A 21,365-nucleotide genomic window follows, 5' to 3' on the forward strand; every position below is an offset into this window, starting at 1 on the left:
TTTTAATCATATTATGATGTTGAAAAAAAAATAAAAGAAAAACATTGTGAATCACCAATATTTTAAAATTACATAAATTGCCAACATGTAAAATTCTAATTTAGCCATCACGACTAATTTGAAATTTCTCATTTTGGTCGCCTTTTAAGATTTTGAATTAAACTATCATTTTCTAAAACTTACCGAACCAAATATGGTGGGAGTGGGCTCCATCCGACAAGTAGGGTCACCCACATCTATGTCTAAGTGTATCATTTTGAGGGTTTATATGCTAAAGAATATCATTCAGTTGGGGCAAGACTGGATAAATTAGTCTCAATATCAGAGAAACTTGAAAAAACCATATTGGAGGTAACCTATACTTTTTTCAATTTTAATTTGATACCTATGTGTTTGTGTTCTAATAAATCTTTATTTTCCTCTAATTAACATCATTAATCCTTATGTAGAGACTAAAAATATCAATAGAAACAAAGTTATAAGGCTAATGTTGCTAAAAAGATAAAATAAATGTTTAATTAAAGAGAAAAAAAACATAGGTACCAAATTAAAAATTCAAAGAGAGAAAGTATAGGTACCTAATATGGTTTCCCGATAAACTTTTCTAGGGATGACCTCGCAAACAAGCCGAACCTGCTAGTGACAGCTTATAGTAATTCGGTTGCCTTCCATCACAAGAGTCACAAGATTTAAGTTCATAAACATGGTATGTTTATCGCCCTTTCACTCTTTTCCGCATCAGGTATCAGGTATGCATCTCCTCTCTACCTCAATTTCTTTTCATCTCTTTTGTCTCTCTAGCTGTGGCTTCATTGTCTCCCTTGCTCTTCATCTATTTTTGGTTACCTTCCAACTGTTTTTTTTTTTTTTTTGGATTAAATTCTTTGCCTTCCAAGTTCCAACTTTGTTCTTGAGATACCTAACAAATCCCAAATGGAGATTATGTCTTTTGGCTTGTGGTAAGTTGTTTTCCCGTCCGCCTCATTCCCTTGGTGATTCAGATCAGAATAAATGTTATTCATGCGTTTATTTTTTGATGGAAGCAAGGTGTTAAAATTTTAATCTTATATTTTCCTTTCATGATTTCTTTTATTCCTTTTTCTTCCACATTCTCTTTTCTTAGTTTCAGGGATCAAACATAAAGATCCTTTGACTACATAGTTTCAGGAAGCTGATTCAAGGATGTGACAGTTTGATCAACAGGTCTCTATCTACTTTGTAGTTGTATTCTCTTGTGCATATACTCTTCATGAGTTGCTTCAAACATCTTATTTTGGTATTTATTTTCGCTTCCCCCAGTTTTAACGCTTACTATTTCTCCCCCTATTTTTATTCAAAGTGGTTTGCTATCATGCAGAACTTGAGGTGTCCTACTTACTAAATTTATTCAAAGATGGATTTTCTATTGGAAAATGTAACACGGTCAGCATCATGATACTCAAGAGTTCCGCAGGTCAGGCATCTATATGCTTCTTGCTACTACTGGAATTTAATTTAATTCTCATTGATAATGCTGATTGTTGATTTTTGCCCCCACAATTCACCATCACGGAAAGAAAAAAGGTTTGCTTGAAGATGCACACCAAGTGCTTGAGAAAATGACCAGGAGATATTCAATAGTGGTAGACCAGAGGACACATGAACTGATGAACTTTTGCTGACATATAAATTACATTTGAGCTATGGTTCTTGAATTAGGCCCTTCGGTGTTTTGTCGGAATTTGTTGAGGTATTCTAAACATCAAGAGCAAACTCACTCATTGAGTGTTATCCATGTCTTTCTCTTTTTGTTATTAGAACAAGCTTTCTTCTCTTTTTTTGTTACATGTCTTACTCTTCTTATTATTTCTGTAGAATGGAAACTTATTTGCAGTTTATATGATTGGATTTTACGTCCTAGCTCTCATATGGTTTATTTGAGATCTGTCCTTATATTCTTATTTTGTTATTTTACTTTATGGATTAAGTTACATGTTCTATGGCAAGACAATTTCTGCCGTATTTGAAGACCTTTGCAACTGAGCACCAATTCTATCCAAAACGAGGTATACTTTAGTTTTCAGTTGGTCATCTTGACTAACAATTAGGATATCATGATATTTTAACATAATCACTAACATGGTATGCTTTAGTATTCAATTGATCATCTTGATTGCTAATCATTTCATTCTCAAGATATATAGCAGATAATGCAATAGTATTAATAGATATCATATTACTTGCTGTCAAAATAGTGGGATTAAAACACATTACTCTTAGTCTGCACTCTGAGTTACTGCTTCTGAATTTAAAAGTATAGAGATATCTTATTTTCATGCTTACAACATTAACCAAGTCTTAAATTAAGCATATACGTTATCTGCTATTGTGCATCTAAGTCTAACTGTCAAGGATACCATTTGAAAGGATACTGACAGAAGTTAACCATCTTGTGTTCTGTAAAGTTGCTTATTAGTATTTTAAATTGCAGTAAAAGGTGCAAAAAGAAGCTTGGAGGGTTAGACAAAGTTAAGGTAATTTACTCTATTTTTATGGTAAATCTATTGGGTTTCTTATTTATCTAACATGTTATCCTGTTATTGTCCAGATCTTTATTTTATGAACTTACAAAGTAAGATGGTTGGCAGAAGTTTCTTGAAAGGGGGTCAACTTTGGGAATACAAAAGTTCTGATATTTTCAAGGGCAGAAAATCAATAGACTTATCTTGCAGGATTTGCTTAGCTCTGAAAATCTTGTGATGTGTTGCAGGTTTGGACAAGTTGTGAATCATCGTAAGGATTTGATACATATTAACACTTTTGTTCTTCCTTTTATTGAGTTATTTTAGTTAGTAAAAATGATTTGATACTGTTTCGTGCAACTGTATAAAAACAGGGCCATATGGCAAAGGCGTTATATTTTCATTTATTTTATTTTATCTTTTTTTTTTGCTATCCATTTATTTTATTTTATCTGCTATTGTTGTCCAGGAAAAATGTGATTTTCCACCATTGACTTGGATTGGTATTATAATAAATGCAAAATATTGAACCTTAATGATTGAAAAATTATAGGCATTAACTTGAGCAATGTAAAACCTTGTGAAGATGAAGAATGCAGAGGTGATATTGCTCAGTATTTCACAATAGCTTGAATTTTTTTTTTTTAATGACAAAACGGTTATAAGGGATGTTGTGTCAAAAATATGATAAACGAATATTGTAGTTTGATTAGTCTTGTAGTTCATCTGTTAATATAGTTACTCACTTGCATTGCGGCTTGAGCCCAGTGCATTTTAGAATTTCTTTCTTTATGTCATGGGCCTATAACGTAACTCATTGATTATTATGGATAAAATAATCTCACATTGAATTATTTTATAAAACAATTTAAGATATTTTTACATGTTTTTTTCAACTGATTTTTATATTTTTAAGCATTTTTTTGACTTTTTAACCTAATATATAATTATCAACGTTGTTTATAGGGAATTGTTTTAGAATGTTAGGACTTCGTATTAGGCTGCATTTTATATTTGTTTCATGTAATAAAGGCTTGTCATTTTTTTGTTTGATGCTGTTTGTTTTGCAAGGCAAGGGATTTGTTTTGTGCACGTTGTTTCGATTCACTAATTTATTTTTGAAATGATTTGACACATGATGAATATATTGTAGTGAATGCTTCCCGTGCATGCACAAGGAATAAATCCTATTTAAAACTCAATAGCTAAATCTTGATTCACTGCAAGTCAATCACTATAGTTTTTAGCCATTTGAAATTTTAGTCTATTTAGTTTCCTTAAATGTAGTTGAGTGAGAATCCAGAATCAGATTAGCCGGATAATAATATTAAAAATATACTTATATATATAGTTGAATGAAAATTATAAGGGCAAAAAGATTGATTTTTCCTTTTTCTTAAGTTAACTTAATAGTAATTGTTTGAAATTCAATAATTAAAAAAGCAATCTTTTTCTTCCATTGGTAGACAGCTAGAAAACTGTCTCTATTTTAAGTTTTGTTCCAACATTAGTGAGAAATATGCACTTGTTTGTATCAAAATTTATTTGGCAGAGCACGCACCTCTGCTTGAGTCAGACAATGATATAAAGGATCAATGGATTAATAAGGGCTAAAAACTTGATGTTCCCAAGATGTCAGCCTTAACTATGTCGCAAGTTAAAGTATAAGGTGTGGTTATCCTTTATAAATAGTATTACCTAACAAAATTGTATAAATAGATATGGACATCCTATGTCACTATGTATCATAAGGACCAAAGAATTTGTCATGGATTTAATCTTTTTTTTATTGCTTGTCTCCCATTTTCATGTTATTTACTCCCTCCGTTCCTTATTATAAGAGACAAATAACCGAAGCACGTTGATCAAAAAAATAGTTAAAATTAGTTCAGAATAATTAATGTGTAAAAAGTATAATTTTTTTTCCAAAAATGCCCTCATTAATAAGGAGAGAGAGCATAAGAGAGAGCAATTAAATTATTAAAAGAAAAAGAAGTGGGAGGGAGGGAGAGTGTGAGTTGGAGACAATAAATATGGCTAAAATAGGAAATCAACACAAAAAAGTAGAGACAACTTTTAAGTGTCTCTTATATACAGGAACATGCCATAAGCATCAAATGTCTCTTATAATAAGGAACGGAGGGAGTATCATTTATGATGGACTGTTCTTGTTCAACTCCAAACCCTTTCAACCCCAGCATCCATTGGGTAGGTAGGCCACACCCTTTCATACATTACATTGCGGATTTTGTATCATATCATATTATCAATGACTTATCAACAATATATCTTGCTACAAATTCGGTTTTAAATGACAATGCTGCCCCATTCAAATTTTACAACACTCATGTTGATTGATTAAACAAAATTATAACATACCATTTCATTCTATCGTCAGTGCTTATTCCTATTAAGCTTGCTGCAAAATTTTGCTTGCAAACAAAATTTTCAATAAATCAACACTTATGCCATCTCCAATCTCCACACAAATTTGCTATAGATTAAATTTCATCAAAGCAGGAAAAAAAGGGTGAAAATACAAAAATTTAAATAAAAATACCAACAAAAAAAACTTTGCTTGCATAAGGTGGAAGATAGGAGGAGACACGCTGGAGAAGTACTTGAGAATGAGAGAGATGATTTCAAGAAAAAGATGTAATAAGAAGGAAAAGAGTTGTGGATCAGAATTTGAGTAGCGAGGGCGACTCTCAGAAGGGCCATTCTTGAACAAACATGTACATGTAATAGATGTGCGATAAAAGCTGCTTCAACAAGAGATACATATCAAGTGGCTTGATATTAATGCATCTATCTACTTCATCACCTAATAACATCAAAGGCTTTCCATAATTTTCTAGGTTCTCAAATTAATCATGTACTCTTCTAGTCATATTTATAAGCACTCATAACATGTTTCTCCAAAATCAATAAAATCTTGAACCTTATTAATTTTGTTTTAAAATTTAATAATTTTTCAACTTCACCTGACTTATATACACTCTATCTGAAAATATAAAGAATTTAATGATGTAACTTATAAATAAATAGAATCAAAATAGATTTTCTTTTTTCGCCTTACAAATAAAATTAGAGTTAAGAGTATCTGGTGCATAAGGCATGTATGTACAATGTGATGCTTCATGAGTAGCTATTGCCTCTTTGATTATGGTTCTATGTCTTCTGGTTTCAGTGTTTCATTACACAGGCAGATAATAGCCTTTGGCATATTTGCCGGGTTCATACTTTTTATAAATTAAAGTACATATGTACATTATAATTGTTTTCTTAAATAAGACATTAACAACCTGAAACACACACACCTACACGAGTGAAGAGATTTTGGATTCTGATGATGAGATGTTTAGTAGGTAAAAAAAAATATATTAATTAAAACTGATGCTAAATAGAGAAATTTATGTTTGTTATATGAAGAACAAAATAGATGTATGTGAATTAACGAGGGAGGGATACATTCACACACACTCATAAATTTTAAAGGCTTCCTTGTGCAATTCTCCCACCAGAAAATGGGGTGATCCAATGTTTCTGTCTCTCTCTAGTTAAGCCCAAACGCCTTAATTGTTTTTCGTGCTATCTTAAGTATCATATTTATTTCTTGTCTCTGGTTCAACATCTGATGGGTGTGTTTGATCCAAGATTTTGCATTGTTACTCATGATCTCTTGTTAGTGTTAAAAAACCATCGTTGACAAAGTAAGAGATCATTTGATTATTAATGATGCCTAAGAGTTTGTTGAACTTAGCTAATTAGTAACAGCTCATAGTCATTTGATCTCCAAGACTCCCTCCTTCACAATATTTATGATCAACGAGTGAGGGGGATTCACATATGATCAACCACAATAAGGTTTAGGGTCTCATCCCCATGAAATATCCCAAAATCAATACCATCCATCTTGTATTACTCTCAATACAATACAAAACACATTCATATTTATGAATCACAGCACTGGCAAATTCCCCACTTTTGCCATATACGCTTTATTAAAGGCCTCAATACTTTTGATTTTCAAATCACAAGGTCTTACCGTCCAAGCACAACTCTCTAACTAGTTAAGAACATGCATCTGCATACGCATAATATAATGCTTTCCGCTGCTAGCTTCCATCTGCTATTTTCCTTTATTGCTCTCCGTCACATGACTCATCTGTATCTGAACACAAGTTCATACCTCAACTTACATGTTTTCCCATCCAAAGCTTTAAGCATATTTAGCGTAACAAATAATGCATATCAGCACAATTACGTCAGGAATTTAAGATTACAGCCAGCATACTCAGAACCTTTCTAAATTTAGAATTCCAAGCGACATCTAAAGTATGCATAATTTTGACGGGTAACATAGTACACAACATCAAAACCAAAAGAAGAATGGTTTTGAGCGAATAACATTGTTCACTTTTAAATAAAAAAAAACCTCTGTTTTATTTTTAAAAAAATGGTTAATCAATGGGGTAAATTTTGTAATATTTGACCATTGGTATATATTTTTAATGTACTATTATGTGTAAACAAGGAAATTGTGGGAGCAAGATAAATAGCGAAATACCTGTGCTTTGGGTGGTAGCGGCTTGCTGGGAGGAGAAGTCCAATTTTGGACATTCATTTATTTGGACTTGTTTGAGTTGTGGAGCATTTAGCTTGAGTCCTTTGCAGAAGTGAGTGAGGCTAGGCAATCTTGAAAGTCTCAATATTTCTAGATTTGGAAGCACAAGTTCTTGCGTACTGGCACTGGCTTCATCACTGCTATGTGAAAAGAGCTCCTCCGTTCGTGCAGCCTCTGATACCTCAATGAGTTGTAGTTGTGGAAGCATTCCAACTACAACGTTCTTTAGAAGGCATTTCAACTTGTCGCAGCGTTTCACTGTTATGCGCCTCAATTCTGGAAAAGGCAACTGCATGTTTTTCCATCGCAGAAAAAGAGCGGAGAAGGACGAATGAAAGGAGAAGAAGCAAAAGCTTGGTCTGGGTTGTGCGAAAGTAGGTTTGTTTTTGATTTGGGGGTCCCCAATAAATAATTGAGATCACTGTTGGGCTGTGATTGGTACTAATAACACTGTTCCATATGAAATGTAATTATTGAATCATTGATGGTTGTGGGGACCTTCATCTCTGCCATTCAAGCTTTGATTTGTCGGTCGCTGTCAGAAGATAAGATAAGATAAGCCATGCATGTTTATATTGGGATTGGGAGGTACTTACTGTAAAATAATTCATTAGCAGAAAAAAGTATAACAAATTTGTTTAATCAAGAATCAAAATAAATAATAAAATAAATGTTAGCGTTTAACATTGTCAATTAATTATTTATTTAAAATTATACTTTTAGTATACATAAATTTTTATTTGCCCCCATATAAATATTCCATTCCTGTGTAAGATGTGAATTCATTCACGCGCACTGCTAATTGAAGAAAACAAATAAGGTGTATGCACTGCAAAGTATTTTCTCAAACATATTTAGTATCCTAAAATATTTTATAATACATTTAGTATTCTGAAATATTTTTTTAAGGGTCTCTAATAAAGTATTTTTTGGTGCATGTGACACTTTAAAATATTTTTTTATGTACGTCTAAGACTCTAAAATATTTTGTGATACATCTAGCACCCTGAAAATATTTTTCAGATATTTCCAACACTCTAAAATATTTGTTTGTCTTGGTAGTGAATGCACCAAAAAATGTTTAAGTCATTAAATGTATTTGAAAAAAATATTTTGGGATGCTGGTCCACCTTAACATAAACAAATATTGGTGCTAATAAGTACTTGTTGGTTTAATTAGCACATTTGATCCATCCTTCTTGGAAGCAGCAGCGATGGAAAGAGAATTTTCGCCTGTAGCTATTTTACGATCATGAAGACTCAATAATATGTCACAAAGCCTTCATGGCATTCTCCAAAGACATTTTTTTTAACTTATACTTTTTTTTTTTTGCCATCTTTTTAAATTTTTTAAATTCTAAAATATTTAATTTTCCTACTTAAAATTATGTTAAAAATATGTTATTATCAATTTTCTCTTATAAACTTATTGTCTGGAAAAAATGGTCCAAAAATTATCAATTATCAATTCAAAATTATGGTTATACTAAACACATTATTATATGCCAATAAGTCTTTGCAATTCTAATTTATCTAAATGACAAGCAAATTGGATCACAATAATAAAAGTATTTCATGTTTCAAACTCACAGGAAGATGTTACTCTTCCAATTAAGCTAATTCAAACAAAAAAATTAACAATAAATAACAAGTTGAACTGAATATAACATGAATTAATATATGTTTTGGCCATATATGTATATAGAGAGCAAGGTAGAGAGTGTTGTATACATGTTAGCCCTCTTTTCTTTGTTCTTTTGTTCTTATTTTTTCGCCACACCCACGAGTCTATGTCTTTGACGCTCTTCTTACAATCCATTCTTTCTTCGTTAGAGATTCTGATTCCACATTTAGAAACCGTTTTGGCCTCCAGGGAGCGAGCTCTCTTTTAATCTTTTAATCTATTTCTGGGTCCTTTTTTTTCCCCCAACCTAGTTTTGTCAATTTTCTTTTTACATTTCGCCGTTTTCTATATTTGTATATTGGAAAAAACCCGCTTTTTCCGTTCATATTTGTTAGCGAGTCTTGAATAATCAACGAGCTCACTCGTGGAAGTTTCGAGCTCTTACTCTAATGGCGCAAAATGGTCTTTCATGGCTTCACAAAAAGTAAGATTTTCATTTTAATTGCCTGCACATTCTGAATCGCGCTATGTTCGGGGGGGAATTTTTCAGCTTCTTCGCACCCAATTTTCAGTCCTTCGGGTTCGAAATTTGACCGTTTACTGGTTTTAGAATGGTGTGATTTCCTCTTTCTCTGACCAGTTCTCTTCCAATTCAAAGGTCAACTCTGTTTCTTTTCCGCTGATATTTCTTGATCTGTCGATATATCCCCAAGGGAAAAAGAAAATGTATGGAACTCAAAGCAAAATAGACCTTGCCGTTGAATACCAATCCCAAATACCGATTTTGAGGCCCAGCGTCTATTCCAGAAGAGCGAATCTCACTGTAAAATTCCAAGACATATATGATTTCACGGTAGAAGGGAGTGTAGATGATGTCAATGTGTTGAATGAGGTACGAGAAAAAGTGAGGCAACAGGGAAGGGTATGGTGGGCATTGGAAGCCAACAAAGGTGCAAATTGGTATTTGAATACTACCATAGGCGAAGGTAGTGCCCTTAAGAGTTCCTTGAAATTCTCTACACTTGTTAATGCCATCACTCTGAAGAAGTTGATTAGGAAAGGGATTCCCCCAAGTCTACGGCCTAAGGTGTGGTTTTCCTTGTCGGGGGCTGCCAAGAAAAAGTCCACCGTGCCTGAGAGTTATTACGATGATTTGACCAAAGCAGTGGAGGGGAAGGTCACCGCCGCCACCAGACAGATCGATCATGTGAGTGGCCCTGCCATGCCTGTAATAGCGGATTCTTATTTGTGAGATCTATGATGATGTATCAAGCGTTGATACTTTAAAAATATGAGATGGTTTTGCAAAATGGATTACCATCATAGTTATCAAATGTAACTGCATACATCTTTATAGGTTATTGATATGATTATTTGAGAACGGTATGCACCAGTATCCATATGAATGTGATTAGTAAATTTCTTCTGCTTCTTAGAATCATTCTTCATGCCTACTAACAGGACCTGCCACGAACCTTCCCTGGTCACCCGTGGTTGGACACTACAGAAGGACATGCTGCTCTTAGGCGTGTTCTTGTTGGCTATTCCTTTCGTGATTCTGATGTTGGATATTGTCAGGTTAGTTTGCTACTTTGCTTCACTGCCCTGTGTTCTTTAACTATATCTGGCTTTCTTTGAAGTCTTAATCATGAAACGAAATATATGCTTTGATAGTTAGTCTGATTTTGTACTGCTAATAAAGATGGAGCATGTCAAAGTTTCTTTTGTTTAAATTAACTATTTTGGCTTTTAGATATGAATAATGCATGTTTTTCTCTGATCACAGATGTTGCATAGATGCCTGAAAACATTGGTTCGTAGTTATTGACTCATGTAATATTCTTCCAGGGGTTAAATTACGTTGCAGCATTATTGTTGCTTGTCATGAAGACAGAAGAGGATGCATTTTGGATGCTGGCAGTCCTATTGGAAAATGTCTTAGTTAATGACTGCTACACAAACAACTTATCAGGATGCCATGTTGAACAAAGAGTGTTTAAAGATTTACTTGCTAAAAAGTGCCCAAGGTATTTTCATTTGATGACTTAACACTGCCATTTGTTTGCTTCTTCGGCATCTTCTGAAAAATGGAGAAAGTAAAATGCAGGATAACGGCTCATTTGGAAGCTTTGGAGTTTGATGTCTCCCTAGTTGCCACTGAGTGGTTCCTTTGCCTCTTTTCGAAGAGTTTACCTTCAGAGGTTAGACTGATGTTGCAATTAATTATCAGGAAAAACCTTGTCTTGGTCATTGATAAATTAGTGGACTTTCATTTTGTTCCTCCATAAATAATTTCTTTCAATTTAGTCCCTCAATCATTGAATTGTTTGCAATGCCATCCTTTCATCCCATCTCCATCCAAAATGAAACATCAAACCTCATGGTTGGCTAACTTCAATGTAATGACCTCTAGGGTAGACTATTAATTTTTGGATGGAGACTGAATCAAAAAAGGCAATATTGCAACCATTTTAACTGTGGAAGGATTTACATTGAAAGATATGATCAACCTATTTTTTGAGACCAAAATAGGATTTCTTTCCCCTTTTCCCTCCCACCTTTTCAATATTTCCCCCTTATTAATATTTCTTCCGTGGGATATCAGACAACTTTGCGAGTGTGGGATGTCATGTTCTACGAGGGGGCAAAGATTATGTTTAACGTGGCTTTGGCAATCTTTAAGGTATCAACACTATCTCGCCTCTATGTTCTTTGCATTGTGTTTTAGGTCTATCTCCTCTCCCTCTCTATCTCTCCGTGGCACAGAAACATATGGCCAAATATGCTGTGAAAGAAGGGGTGGTTGAGATCTGACATTTGAAACCTCCAATTGTAGATGAAGGAAGATGAGTTGCTTCTTACGCATCACGTTGGTGAGGTAATTGATATTCTGCAGAGGACAACCCATCATCTATTTGATCCAGATGATTTACTGACAGTAAGAATTCCTTTTTCTCAATTTCTCTCTACGTCTCTAGTTTTATTCCCATAAAAATGACACAATAATAAGCCTTTAAGTGGAGTTGATTATATGAATTGTACGATGTTATTATGTTCCGGTAACAATCAAATTCCTGGATATGACTTAATAAAATAATGATGATTAAATTTGATTATGATGGTGCGTAACTTATTACTGCTAACTTCAAAAATTGAATTAAAGTAGCATAATAGTAAGACCTAAATTGTTCTAGTCAAACATGACTAATCACAGAGATATACGAAGATTCACATTCATCTTGAAAGCAAGTCCTAGCTCTTAAGTGTATGAAAATATTTGGGTATGGATCGTAAGTTCTGTCATTTCTGTAGAGATGGTTTCTGTGCTGCTGCAAAAGAGCAGACCAATGTCCTAACGATTCAGACGTAGACTGATTGCGTGTATCTTTTAATAAAGGAATATATTTATTATTTTAAATGAAGCAATATACAGAAGGAAAACATGATGGTGAAAATAAAAGAAGTTATATGAAATTTAGACCGTTTATATTTGATTTCAACAGATTGGAAAAGATCTATTGCAAAACGAGTGTGCCAAGCAGAGTATCTCAACTTTACTTCTGTTTGGGAAATCTGTATCCCAACTTGTGATTAAGAAAAAAAAAAAAAATTGAAAATTAGTTGCAAACTTACCATCATAATGTATGAGTTCCACCAAGGCATTTGCTTTGCTCTGTTCTAATGCTCAATTGCAGAACTCATCTGCTTCTCCTGCATTAAGCTGAAGCGTTTTGAAGCGTTTTTCTTATTTATCCCTGTACTTGCAGGTAGCATTTGATAAGATAGGCTCCATGACAACGAACACCATATCAAAGGAAAGGAAGAAACAAGAACCTGAAGTGATGAAGGAACTTGATGAGAGGTTGAGACGGTTAAATTCAGTTCAAGTTGAAGAAAAATAGCAATTTCCTAGGTCTAAGTTGATCTGAAATAGGAAACTGTCCTAGTGCTACACTGTCTCTGTCTCAGGGAGGTGGATGTTGAGTTCACGCCCTTCTATGAATTCGTCTGAATGAAAGTTCCTATCCAAGTGCATGAGACCTGCTGTTTCAGGGTATACTTGTAGGTGAGAATGTAAATGAAGAATGGATACATCATAATCTGTTAATCTACGGCGCAGATTTGATCAAGGAATCGTGGGATTTCGTTGATCTTCTAGTTCTGCAATTTTAAGCATGAGCTTTGCCATGAATTATATAATAAAAGTTTCCTTGTGTCAATGACTTTCTCTCGAGGCATTTTGTGCCTATGAACTTGAAACCTGAGAATATATACGTGAAATATGTAAACTAATGAAGTACGGAGACATTAAACATGATTATTTCCTTGTTCGTTTCAGCCATATTTGTTTATCTCCTCTATCACCATTGTAGTAGTGAAATAAGGAACAGAATAGCTTTGAAGAAGCGGGATTATAATGCATGAGTTTCATTCCCTTAAATCTATTTGCTATGGCATAAAGAAAAGAAAAGGATTTACGAAGGCATTGTCAAAGCTTAATACAATGTAAATAAGTTGAAATGAGTTACCACGAAAATGCAGTTAACTATCAATTGGAACCTATTTCCGAGTGATTGGAGAGGGTATGATTAAGGTTTTTTTTAAGCATTTACCATCATAACCCTTTTTCTTTTACCAAATTATAAAATTGCTGTGTAGAAATTAAATTTATTCTAACAGTCATGTTGAAAAAATCTCGGCGAAACTCCTCAGAATCTCACCAATCATACTACTAGAAACGATTTGTTTTTTCTCTCTATTTTTTCTTTTTATCTTTTTGAATAAATCTCTGCTTTTACTTTGCTTGAGCACTTACAAATCTAAAGTAGTAAAATGAAATCGAAGAAAAACTTTTTTCTCCATGGCATGATACGTGCGAGGAATCAATCGTGTAATCTCAGATTTATGAAGTGTTTAGATAAAAATCGAACATTGTTTTAAAAGTAATTTCACAATATACGAAGTAAATATTATTTTCTGTTTTTAATATAAGAATTAGTTGAGTAATTAGAGTAGATTAAAGAAATTAATTAAGTTAGTTATTTGTAATAAATATATATTGTCTTATTTAAAATATCCTTGCTAATTAATTTCATTTGATTAAATATTTAATGTGTGCAATTACTATAAGGATTACCTTAAAAAACATAAATAAATATGAGAAATAAAATAAATTACAGTCTTATATATTTAGAACAAAATTAAAAGTCAAATTAGCTCTTATATTAAAATCTGAAAATAATGTGTGAAAAGAGTTTTATCTTTAAAAGTGTTTTTTTTTAATTCCAAGCACCACCTTAAACAGAATCTACAAAAGCGAAAAGTGTCGGTCACTTGAGTGAAAAAACTTCAACAAATCGAAAATAAACGTCCAAAATTCAAATTCTTCTAATCTATAACTCTTTTTTTAAAAAAAAAAAAAGCTTTGTTTTTCTTTCATATTTTGTCTTAAATGATTTAAAAGTTTCAATCACTCTAATGCTTTTTTTTTAATTTTACCCTTCTTTTAATTCTTATTAAAAAAAAGAGATGTTATCAATATGGAAGTCATTTACATACAACAAAAGATACGTTGCACTCACAGATCATACTTGCACGTACTCAAATTCAGATCCTTTTAGCTAATTAAATTTTCAAACAGGGATTTTTTACCAATTTTTTCATGATTTATTGACAAAAAGATAGAAGAATAATTTGTAAATATAAAAGAGAAAAAATTTTAATAAAAACAAATTTAAAAAATTTTATCAGTATTTATTACCATAAAAAAACGTGCTACAAATCACTTAGATTATATTACCTTATATATTTATTATAAGAATTTTTTTAATTTTTATTTTGATTCTAAATATAAAATCTCAATCTACTTTATTTATCACATTTATTTATTTTAATACTGTTCTTATAAAATCTCAATCTACGAATCAAGGTTATGGGTGGTATTTCAGTTTGGCCAACAAGGATGGCGAACAAATAATTGGAGTGCCATTCTCCTGAACTCATTTTTTCGGCAGATTCTTGAACCCCGTGTGTGTTGCGTCTAGCAGTAGCACTGTATCTATCTATCTATCTGACTATCTGAATGTGACAATGTCGCACACAGAAGTACAGAACCCTCAACAGCTTCGTCAAAATCCAATGTCCCCTGCGCAGCGCAACAATTCCTTGACCATCGACTCTGACCTCGACGGCATCGACCTTGACCCCTCCGATTTCGGCTCCTCCATCCCTCTCAAGAAGGTCCCCAACGGTGATGCTTTCGCCGCCTCTCGCGCCGGCGATGTTGACCGCCTCCGTTACCTCCTCGAGTCCGGAGTCAACGTCAATGCTCGGGACCAGTGGGACTCTGTTGCTCTCTACTATGCTTGCCTTGCCGGTCACCTCGATGCTGCTCGCATGTTGCTCGAGAGTGGTGCCATCTGCTCTGAGCACACATTCGACGGTGACCGTTGCCACTATGCCGCCCTTAATTTGAAGGTCAGGAAGTTGTTGAAAGCATTTGAGGCAAGACCGCCGCCTCTGGGTCCCTTGCAGGCGGCGCTGAGAGATACTTTCTTGGGTTGTGCCGCTAATAGGGCCTACTTGGAGCTTGCTGATTCTCAATTTCAAATTTCTGGTTAGTTTGTTATGCATTATCCTTGTTCTATTCAGAGGGTGAATGAATTATTCATTATGATGGATTCAGTTCCATTTTGAAGCGTTGCATTATTTATATAGTGTAGTATGGTATTCAAACCACAACAAAAATGGTCATTTTATTTGGTCTGCTCGATGATTAAGATTAGTTTTAGCACTGTCTTTAAGAGAGGTAAAGAAGCGAGCCGCGGGGAATATGTGGAAAGAGAAAAGTTGAATTAAGTAATGATCACCCAACTTTTAAATATCAATGATGATTTTCATATTAAACCGAAGTCTGAAGTTGCCTATTGAATTTTGATTTAACTAGAATGAATAATTCGAACTTATATGTCAAGATTTTTTTTTTTTAAATTGTATACTTTTTAATCCAAGTACTTCGGGCCAAAAAATTCCAATAACTACTAAATTTTGCCAACAAATTGAGCTGCCTCTTTTTATTGCAATTACTATATAATTTTTCTTTTTTTAATTTGCTCTAAATTAGTCAACGGTTGCCCTCTGGTTTTGGATTGTGCAAGTAACGAAAAGTTCTAACATGAATGCTCATAAGGTGAACTGTGTTGGTGAAAAGTGCAAGATGTTGACATTAACTTTTGTTTTGCAGTACGAGGTGTATTTAAGTAACCAAAGATCACTAAATGCAAAACTTTCAGAGTAGGTTTTATTGAAACAACATAAAAGTTTGCTTGATCTTTTACTTGGGCAAAATATGACTTTATCCTTGCTTCCTACAATCCTATTGTTCTTTCCATAAGCTTGGGCATGTGTTCGCTTTATCTCAGGAAAATGGATCAAAGTTGTCTTGCCTAGGTTCCAGCAATTTTTCCATGATGAGCTTTCTAATGCTTCATTGATTTCAAGAGATTTCTTATAAGCAGTTCCATGGAAGTATCACTGCTTAGATTAAGTGAATTTCTTTGGAAGTATTTTTTCAACAATGATGTCGTAAGAAGACGTAGTCTGAGACTCAGTATTTATTTTGATTGAGTAGGTATATCATCAACTCAGGGACCCAATTGCAACCACTTTCCTCCGGATGTGGTTTTCTATGTATCAGGAAGGCCTATTGAGGCTCACAGAGTCATATTAATTGCAAGGTCACCATTTTTCAAGAAAAAGTTTGAGAGTGATTGGAAAGAGCGCAGGGAAGTAAGATTCTCCAAGGAGAAATTGTCCTTTCCTGCTCTCTTTAGCCTGTTGCACTTCTTTTATTCTGACAGATTAGAGATTGCTGTAGATGACATGGAAGATCTTGTGAGAATCTGTAAAGTGTGCAAATGCGAATCACTACAGACAATTCTGGAGAAAGAACTAATTCATCAAAAATATGCAGAGTATAAAGCACTGAGAGATTTGGACAATTCTCAAAAACGGTTCATTTTACAGGGTTTATCCCTTCCTGAAGAAGACAGGCTTCCTGCAGCCTTGCATCGAATTCTTTGGATTGCCCTTTCAAATTCAAATCAAGCAAATGTCCTAGATGGTGGAATTGATAAATTAGCTTTTCGGGTGGATGCAATGCAGATTGCTAATTCTAAGGATGATCTTGCTGATGTTTGTATTAGAGTTGATAAAAAAGTTTTTCGTTGCCATCAAGTTATTTTAGCATCAAGGTCAGAATACTTCAAAGCAAGATTGTCACGGATACAGGACTTCCATGAAGGGAAAGATGAGTCATCTGTTGATTCCCTTCCTTGTCTTGAAGAACGTGATTTGAGCAAGGAATCATTTGAGAAAATGATCGAGTATATGTGAGTCACTTCCCTTGGCTAAAAGCCTGAAATTTAAAATATGAAGGGAAATTTGTTTGGATTATTTCAGTAACTTCTCTTCATTCTCTGTGGCTTCAATCAGTTCTCCATTGTAACTTGAGGCCTTTTAACTGCTGAGTATTTCTTACGATCCTATTCCCTGATTTATTGTCCAGTACTGCAGAACGAGAATTTCCTTTATGTTGCATATGCATTTTTTTTTATCTGAAGAGTGGGGACTTCCACTATGTATAGCGTCTTCTGTTGGAATACGTGATAAGATGAACACACATTCAGTTATTATATGGTGATACAAGTCAGGATACATATGACAACTTGTTAACTATGATACTTGGGTACTTATAATATGTCAAGATTGTGTAAAATCTATTCGAATTTGGGGTCATATGCAGTAAGTTCTTGCATGAGTGTCTATAAATTGATTATGTGGGTCATATACTATTCTCGTTGATTATCTGCTCCTGCAGTGTCTTTGGCATGTTCCTAATATGCACAATAGAGTATGTTGAAGTTTCATAGAGAATATAGTATATTTGTAGCCCGATTTTCAGTTGTAACTCTAATCTACGTGCATCTTATTCTGTCTTCTTTTGTTCTTTAGGTATACTGATGGTCTGAAGGATATTGATCCAGATCAGGTAATTCAACATAACTGCAAGTTGCTGTTGAAATGCTTTTTCATCTGTTTTCTAATGCTTACTGTCTCTTTTAAATAGGCAGAGGAAATGTTTGATGCTGCTTCTAGATATTTATTGTTTCCTCTAAAGCGTGCTGTGGCTGATGCACTGCTGCCACACTTGGAAATGGCTTCCCCTGCAGAACTTTGCCATTGGTTGATAGTGGCAGACATGTATGGCTATTTCCTTCCTTTTCTAATCGGAGGAAAAAAAAAAAAAAAGAATGATATAAATAACTTATGTTTATATTCCTCTATTAATGCTTATTTAGTTCTACTTATACTTGAAAAGTTGAAGATCCTATAGTAATAAGTTATCTGGCATAATGGTTAATGGTTGAAACACTGAACTCTGTTCATGAACAGATGTTATGAAACTTCCATCAGATTTCATGCAGTTTGAAAATAAATAAATTGTCGGCATTGAGCATTCAAATGATAATGGTCATTCATGGGGAATGTATTTGTATAACAATTTTTCTTGTTATAAGCTGCTACAACAGGTTTTCTGGAGTGAAATGTTGGGCGATTGAGAAGAATCAGGAAAAAACTGAGTAGTTAAAAGCCTCCAGAGTAGGACGTGTAATGATATGTGCATAACTGTATAGGTGACAAAGCATTGCCAGAGGTATTAGAATACTCAAATGAAGAGGAGTGGAATCATCTATTAAATCCTGACTGTAGAATCTGGAAATTCAGACTTGCAATGATGAAGAATATAAATAAATTTAAAAAGAAGGATCAAAGAGAACAATGCACCTTTATTTATGAAAATCCGGAAGGGGCTGCAGGGGCGTGACTGGAATCAATTTCAAGGAGAATCCAAGGGCTGTGGGGAACATCTGTTAGCCGTGGGAGTAGTTAGGGAGTGGTGAACAGAGAAGAGGAGGGGGGGGGGGGGACAACTAGGTTTTCCATCAGAAAATAATGCAAAATCTCGTGAGAAAGTCATGGTTGACAAAAGGGATTCCATAAACAAAATAGACTCTCTGAAATAGTCATTGAATCATCCCTTGCACATTATGTCATTTTGTTAGAAGAGAATAAGTTTTCCTTTGCTAACTTAATTTCTAACTGAACATTATTATAGATTCTGCTCAGATGAATTATGTGTTGATTATTTTGCCACATGATAAGTCCTTGTATCTTAATCCGATTGCCCAACGTTGAAATCGTTCTCCAACATTATTAGAGTGCTGCATATCTTTTTTTTTTTTTTTTGGCTGTGGCTAAAATGGTGGGGTCTTATGCTTGTGTCCAGGTATGGTGTTCTGAAGATACGGGAATATTGTCTAGATACCATAGCTTGTAATTTTGAAACATTTGCTGATACTAAAGAATTCCGAGCAATGCTGTTGACGCTGCCGCCACCGTCTGGAGATTCCTCTCTACGTACTACTGCCCCAAGTGTTCCTGGGGCTGCTCTAAATACTGATCAAGGCAATCTTCTTGATGATTTACGAGAGAAATGGCTTGAAGTTGAAGCTGCTGAGCTTGACCAGAGAGATGAGAGCGCATTGCAGTTTGACAAGCGTCTAGAAATGCTTATGCTTGTTGCAGAGCAAGAAAAATTAGGCAATACTGAATCAGATGATATTGAGAATGTGGCGTCCTCAGCTCTTTCTGAAACCTCTACTCAAATTTCTACTGAACTAGAACTGTAGATTCTGGAAAGTTTTGATAGACGTTCTTTTTCATGAGATTAAAATAAAATATGTGGAGTGTGTTACCGTGGTAATCTATAAGTTTGGTCGCTCAGAGTGCTTAAGTTGGGTTTTTGTAACTTCAGATGCTCGGAGCATCCATTGATTGGGGTTCTTTTAAGTATCAAGCCGTATAGGATGTTGTGAAATGCGAGTGTTTCACAAATTACGAGATGATGTGAATCGGTTTAGACAAAGGTCTAGTTTGCCTGTATCCGATAAAATTGTAAGAGTACAGGGAAGATTACTATAACTCAGGAGAAATCTACCTTTCTGCATGATAGCTAGACCCAATCTGTTTTGCCTTTGTGTGTGTGCGCGTGTGCTTTTCTTTTTTTGCCCCTTTAGTGAGCGGCGTATTACTCAATAGAGGTAAGGATTGTAGAGATATTAACTGCGCAGAGATTGCAGTATGTTTTGGGTTTCTTTTTCTTAGTTGGAATTGTCCTGAGGATCCTGGAAATTGGATACGGTGTGGTGAAGTACAGGGATTGTATTGCAATTTTTTAAAATTAATAAGAATTGGTATTAAGAGTTAATATCATAACAGAATGAGTGACTACCAATTTATTTGTTATCGACATAACTTCCATTTTGTTTTTAAAACAGTCATTGTGCTGTCCGCAACTATGGTTAGCTGCATTATTGGCAAAACAAAAAATGGGTAGCTACATTAAACAATTAACTTTGGGTGTTAATTATGTAATATTAAGTACCCTACAGTTCGACACTTACAGGAACATATTAAAATTTATAATAAATTATTCTATTTATAAACTAAGAATAATGTCTATGTCATGTATGGAAAAAATCGTCTAATGACTTAAAAAATAAGCTTGTAAATATCCAAAATTTTATTGACATATTGATTTGCATGTGAAATGAAATATGGGCTAGAGGACTCCAGAATTCATGAGTGGCTGTAGTAGCTGGGAAAACGGGCCGGGCCCGTCGGGCCGGCCCTTTTAGACCCTGAAATTATGAGGGTCGGGCTTGATATTTTTTTCTTAAAATGAGAAATAAGCCCTGGAGGGCCACGGGCTTAAAAGGGCCGGCCCTGGAGGGCCGCGGGCCGGCCCTTTTAAGCCCTTTTATAATTTTTTTATTTTTAAATTTTTTATATAATATTAATGTTATTAATTTTTACATTGTTAATAATATTTCAAATATTTAGTTATTATTATTATTTTAAAATTAAATTTAGTTTAGACAATAATTTATCCAATTAAATTTTTAAAAAATGGGTTAATTTAGACTTTAATAATGATTTGATTTATATTATATGTGTTGATATTTTTAAACTATATATATATATATTTGATAATAGAATATTTTTATACTTATATAACTTATGATTCTATAATTTGAATTAGAAATTCATGAGTTTCAACAACAATATTTCTCACATTAAAGTAAAATAATAGTTAGATTGCAAAATTTAAAAATAAAAATCTTATAAAGAAGAAAAACTTGATATTTTTGTTACGAAAGAAAAGTATACTTATGAAGAAAAATAATTAATTATAGTGATGATGAAGTTTCAAAAGATTAATGATAGTGTTTATTTATTGCACAATTGCATTATAGATAAAACTTTTAGATGTTGTTATCTTGTTAATGAATGTTTTAGATGTTCTTAGATATTGATGAATATTTATATATGATAATATTTTATATTTGTGACTTAATTTTATTCATATTTATGTCTTTTATTAATAATTTCATTGGCTTATTTTTATATTTTTATAAAAAATATGATAAATATAAAAAATAGTATTTTTTCTTAAACGGGCCAAAAGCCCGCGAGCTGACCCTGGCCCTGT

General features: G+C 33.8%; 3 protein-coding genes and 1 long non-coding RNA gene across 6 annotated transcripts; 3 read left to right on the forward strand and 1 right to left on the reverse strand.

The window, feature by feature from the left end:
• Positions 1-2,386: 2,386 nt before the first annotated feature.
• Positions 2,387-2,861, forward strand: LOC114717101 (uncharacterized). Its single transcript, XR_003737681.1, has 2 exons — positions 2,387-2,513; positions 2,588-2,861. It is a non-coding gene; the product is annotated as an uncharacterized LOC114717101 (long non-coding RNA).
• A 3,473-nt stretch (positions 2,862-6,334) lies between these two features.
• On the reverse strand, positions 6,335-7,423 carry LOC114717104 (uncharacterized). Its single transcript, XM_028902182.1, has 2 exons — positions 7,072-7,423; positions 6,335-6,675 (listed from the first exon to the last, which is right to left on the reverse strand). The coding sequence occupies exons 1-2, from the start codon at positions 7,421-7,423 to the stop codon at positions 6,644-6,646; spliced, it is 384 nt and encodes a 127-aa protein (XP_028758015.1). The 3' UTR covers positions 6,335-6,643.
• Positions 7,424-9,059: 1,636 nt separating this feature from the next.
• On the forward strand, positions 9,060-12,698 carry LOC114717103 (TBC1 domain family member 2A-like). 3 transcript variants are annotated; one of them, XM_028902180.1, is made up of 8 exons: positions 9,062-9,959; positions 10,214-10,288; positions 10,316-10,330; positions 10,601-10,779; positions 10,860-10,953; positions 11,358-11,435; positions 11,589-11,690; positions 12,520-12,698. In XM_028902180.1, the coding sequence occupies exons 1-8, from the start codon at positions 9,477-9,479 to the stop codon at positions 12,652-12,654; spliced, it is 1,161 nt and encodes a 386-aa protein (XP_028758013.1). In that variant the 5' UTR covers positions 9,062-9,476; the 3' UTR covers positions 12,655-12,698. The 3 variants fall into 3 exon arrangements, with proteins under 3 accessions (XP_028758014.1, XP_028758013.1, XP_028758012.1); XM_028902179.1 differs by having other exon boundaries at positions 9,065-9,959; positions 10,214-10,330; XM_028902181.1 differs by lacking the exon at positions 12,520-12,698 and having other exon boundaries at positions 9,060-9,959; positions 10,214-10,330; positions 11,519-11,594.
• A 2,071-nt stretch (positions 12,699-14,769) lies between these two features.
• LOC114717102 (BTB/POZ domain-containing protein At2g04740) lies at positions 14,770-19,836 on the forward strand. Its single transcript, XM_028902178.1, has 5 exons — positions 14,770-15,368; positions 16,383-17,142; positions 17,765-17,801; positions 17,880-18,013; positions 19,101-19,836. The coding sequence occupies exons 1-5, from the start codon at positions 14,843-14,845 to the stop codon at positions 19,501-19,503; spliced, it is 1,860 nt and encodes a 619-aa protein (XP_028758011.1). The 5' UTR covers positions 14,770-14,842; the 3' UTR covers positions 19,504-19,836.
• The last annotated feature ends 1,529 nt before the right edge of the window (positions 19,837-21,365 follow it).

This window comes from Neltuma alba, unplaced genomic scaffold (genome assembly GCF_004799145.2).
Source record: "Neltuma alba isolate B1F8T4 unplaced genomic scaffold, ASM479914v2 tig00011708_pilon, whole genome shotgun sequence".
Lineage (NCBI taxonomy): Eukaryota > Viridiplantae > Streptophyta > Magnoliopsida > Fabales > Fabaceae > Neltuma > Neltuma alba.

Coding starts and splice junctions, on each gene's coding strand:
- LOC114717104 (XM_028902182.1), bottom strand. CDS start 7,423: ATGCAGTTGCCTTTTCCAGAATTGAGGCGCATAACAGTGAAACGCTGC. Junction 6,676..7,071: donor CGCTACCACCCAAAGCACAG/GTATTTCGCTAT, acceptor ACTTGTGTTCAG/ATACAGATGAGTCATGTGAC.
- LOC114717103 (XM_028902179.1), top strand. CDS start 9,477: ATGTATGGAACTCAAAGCAAAATAGACCTTGCCGTTGAATACCAATCC. Junction 9,960..10,213: donor CCACCAGACAGATCGATCAT/GTGAGTGGCCCT, acceptor GCCTACTAACAG/GACCTGCCACGAACCTTCCC. Junction 10,780..10,859: donor CTTGCTAAAAAGTGCCCAAG/GTATTTTCATTT, acceptor AGTAAAATGCAG/GATAACGGCTCATTTGGAAG.
- LOC114717102 (XM_028902178.1), top strand. CDS start 14,843: ATGTCGCACACAGAAGTACAGAACCCTCAACAGCTTCGTCAAAATCCA. Junction 17,802..17,879: donor AGGATATTGATCCAGATCAG/GTAATTCAACAT, acceptor TCTTTTAAATAG/GCAGAGGAAATGTTTGATGC. Junction 18,014..19,100: donor TGGTTGATAGTGGCAGACAT/GTATGGCTATTT, acceptor GCTTGTGTCCAG/GTATGGTGTTCTGAAGATAC.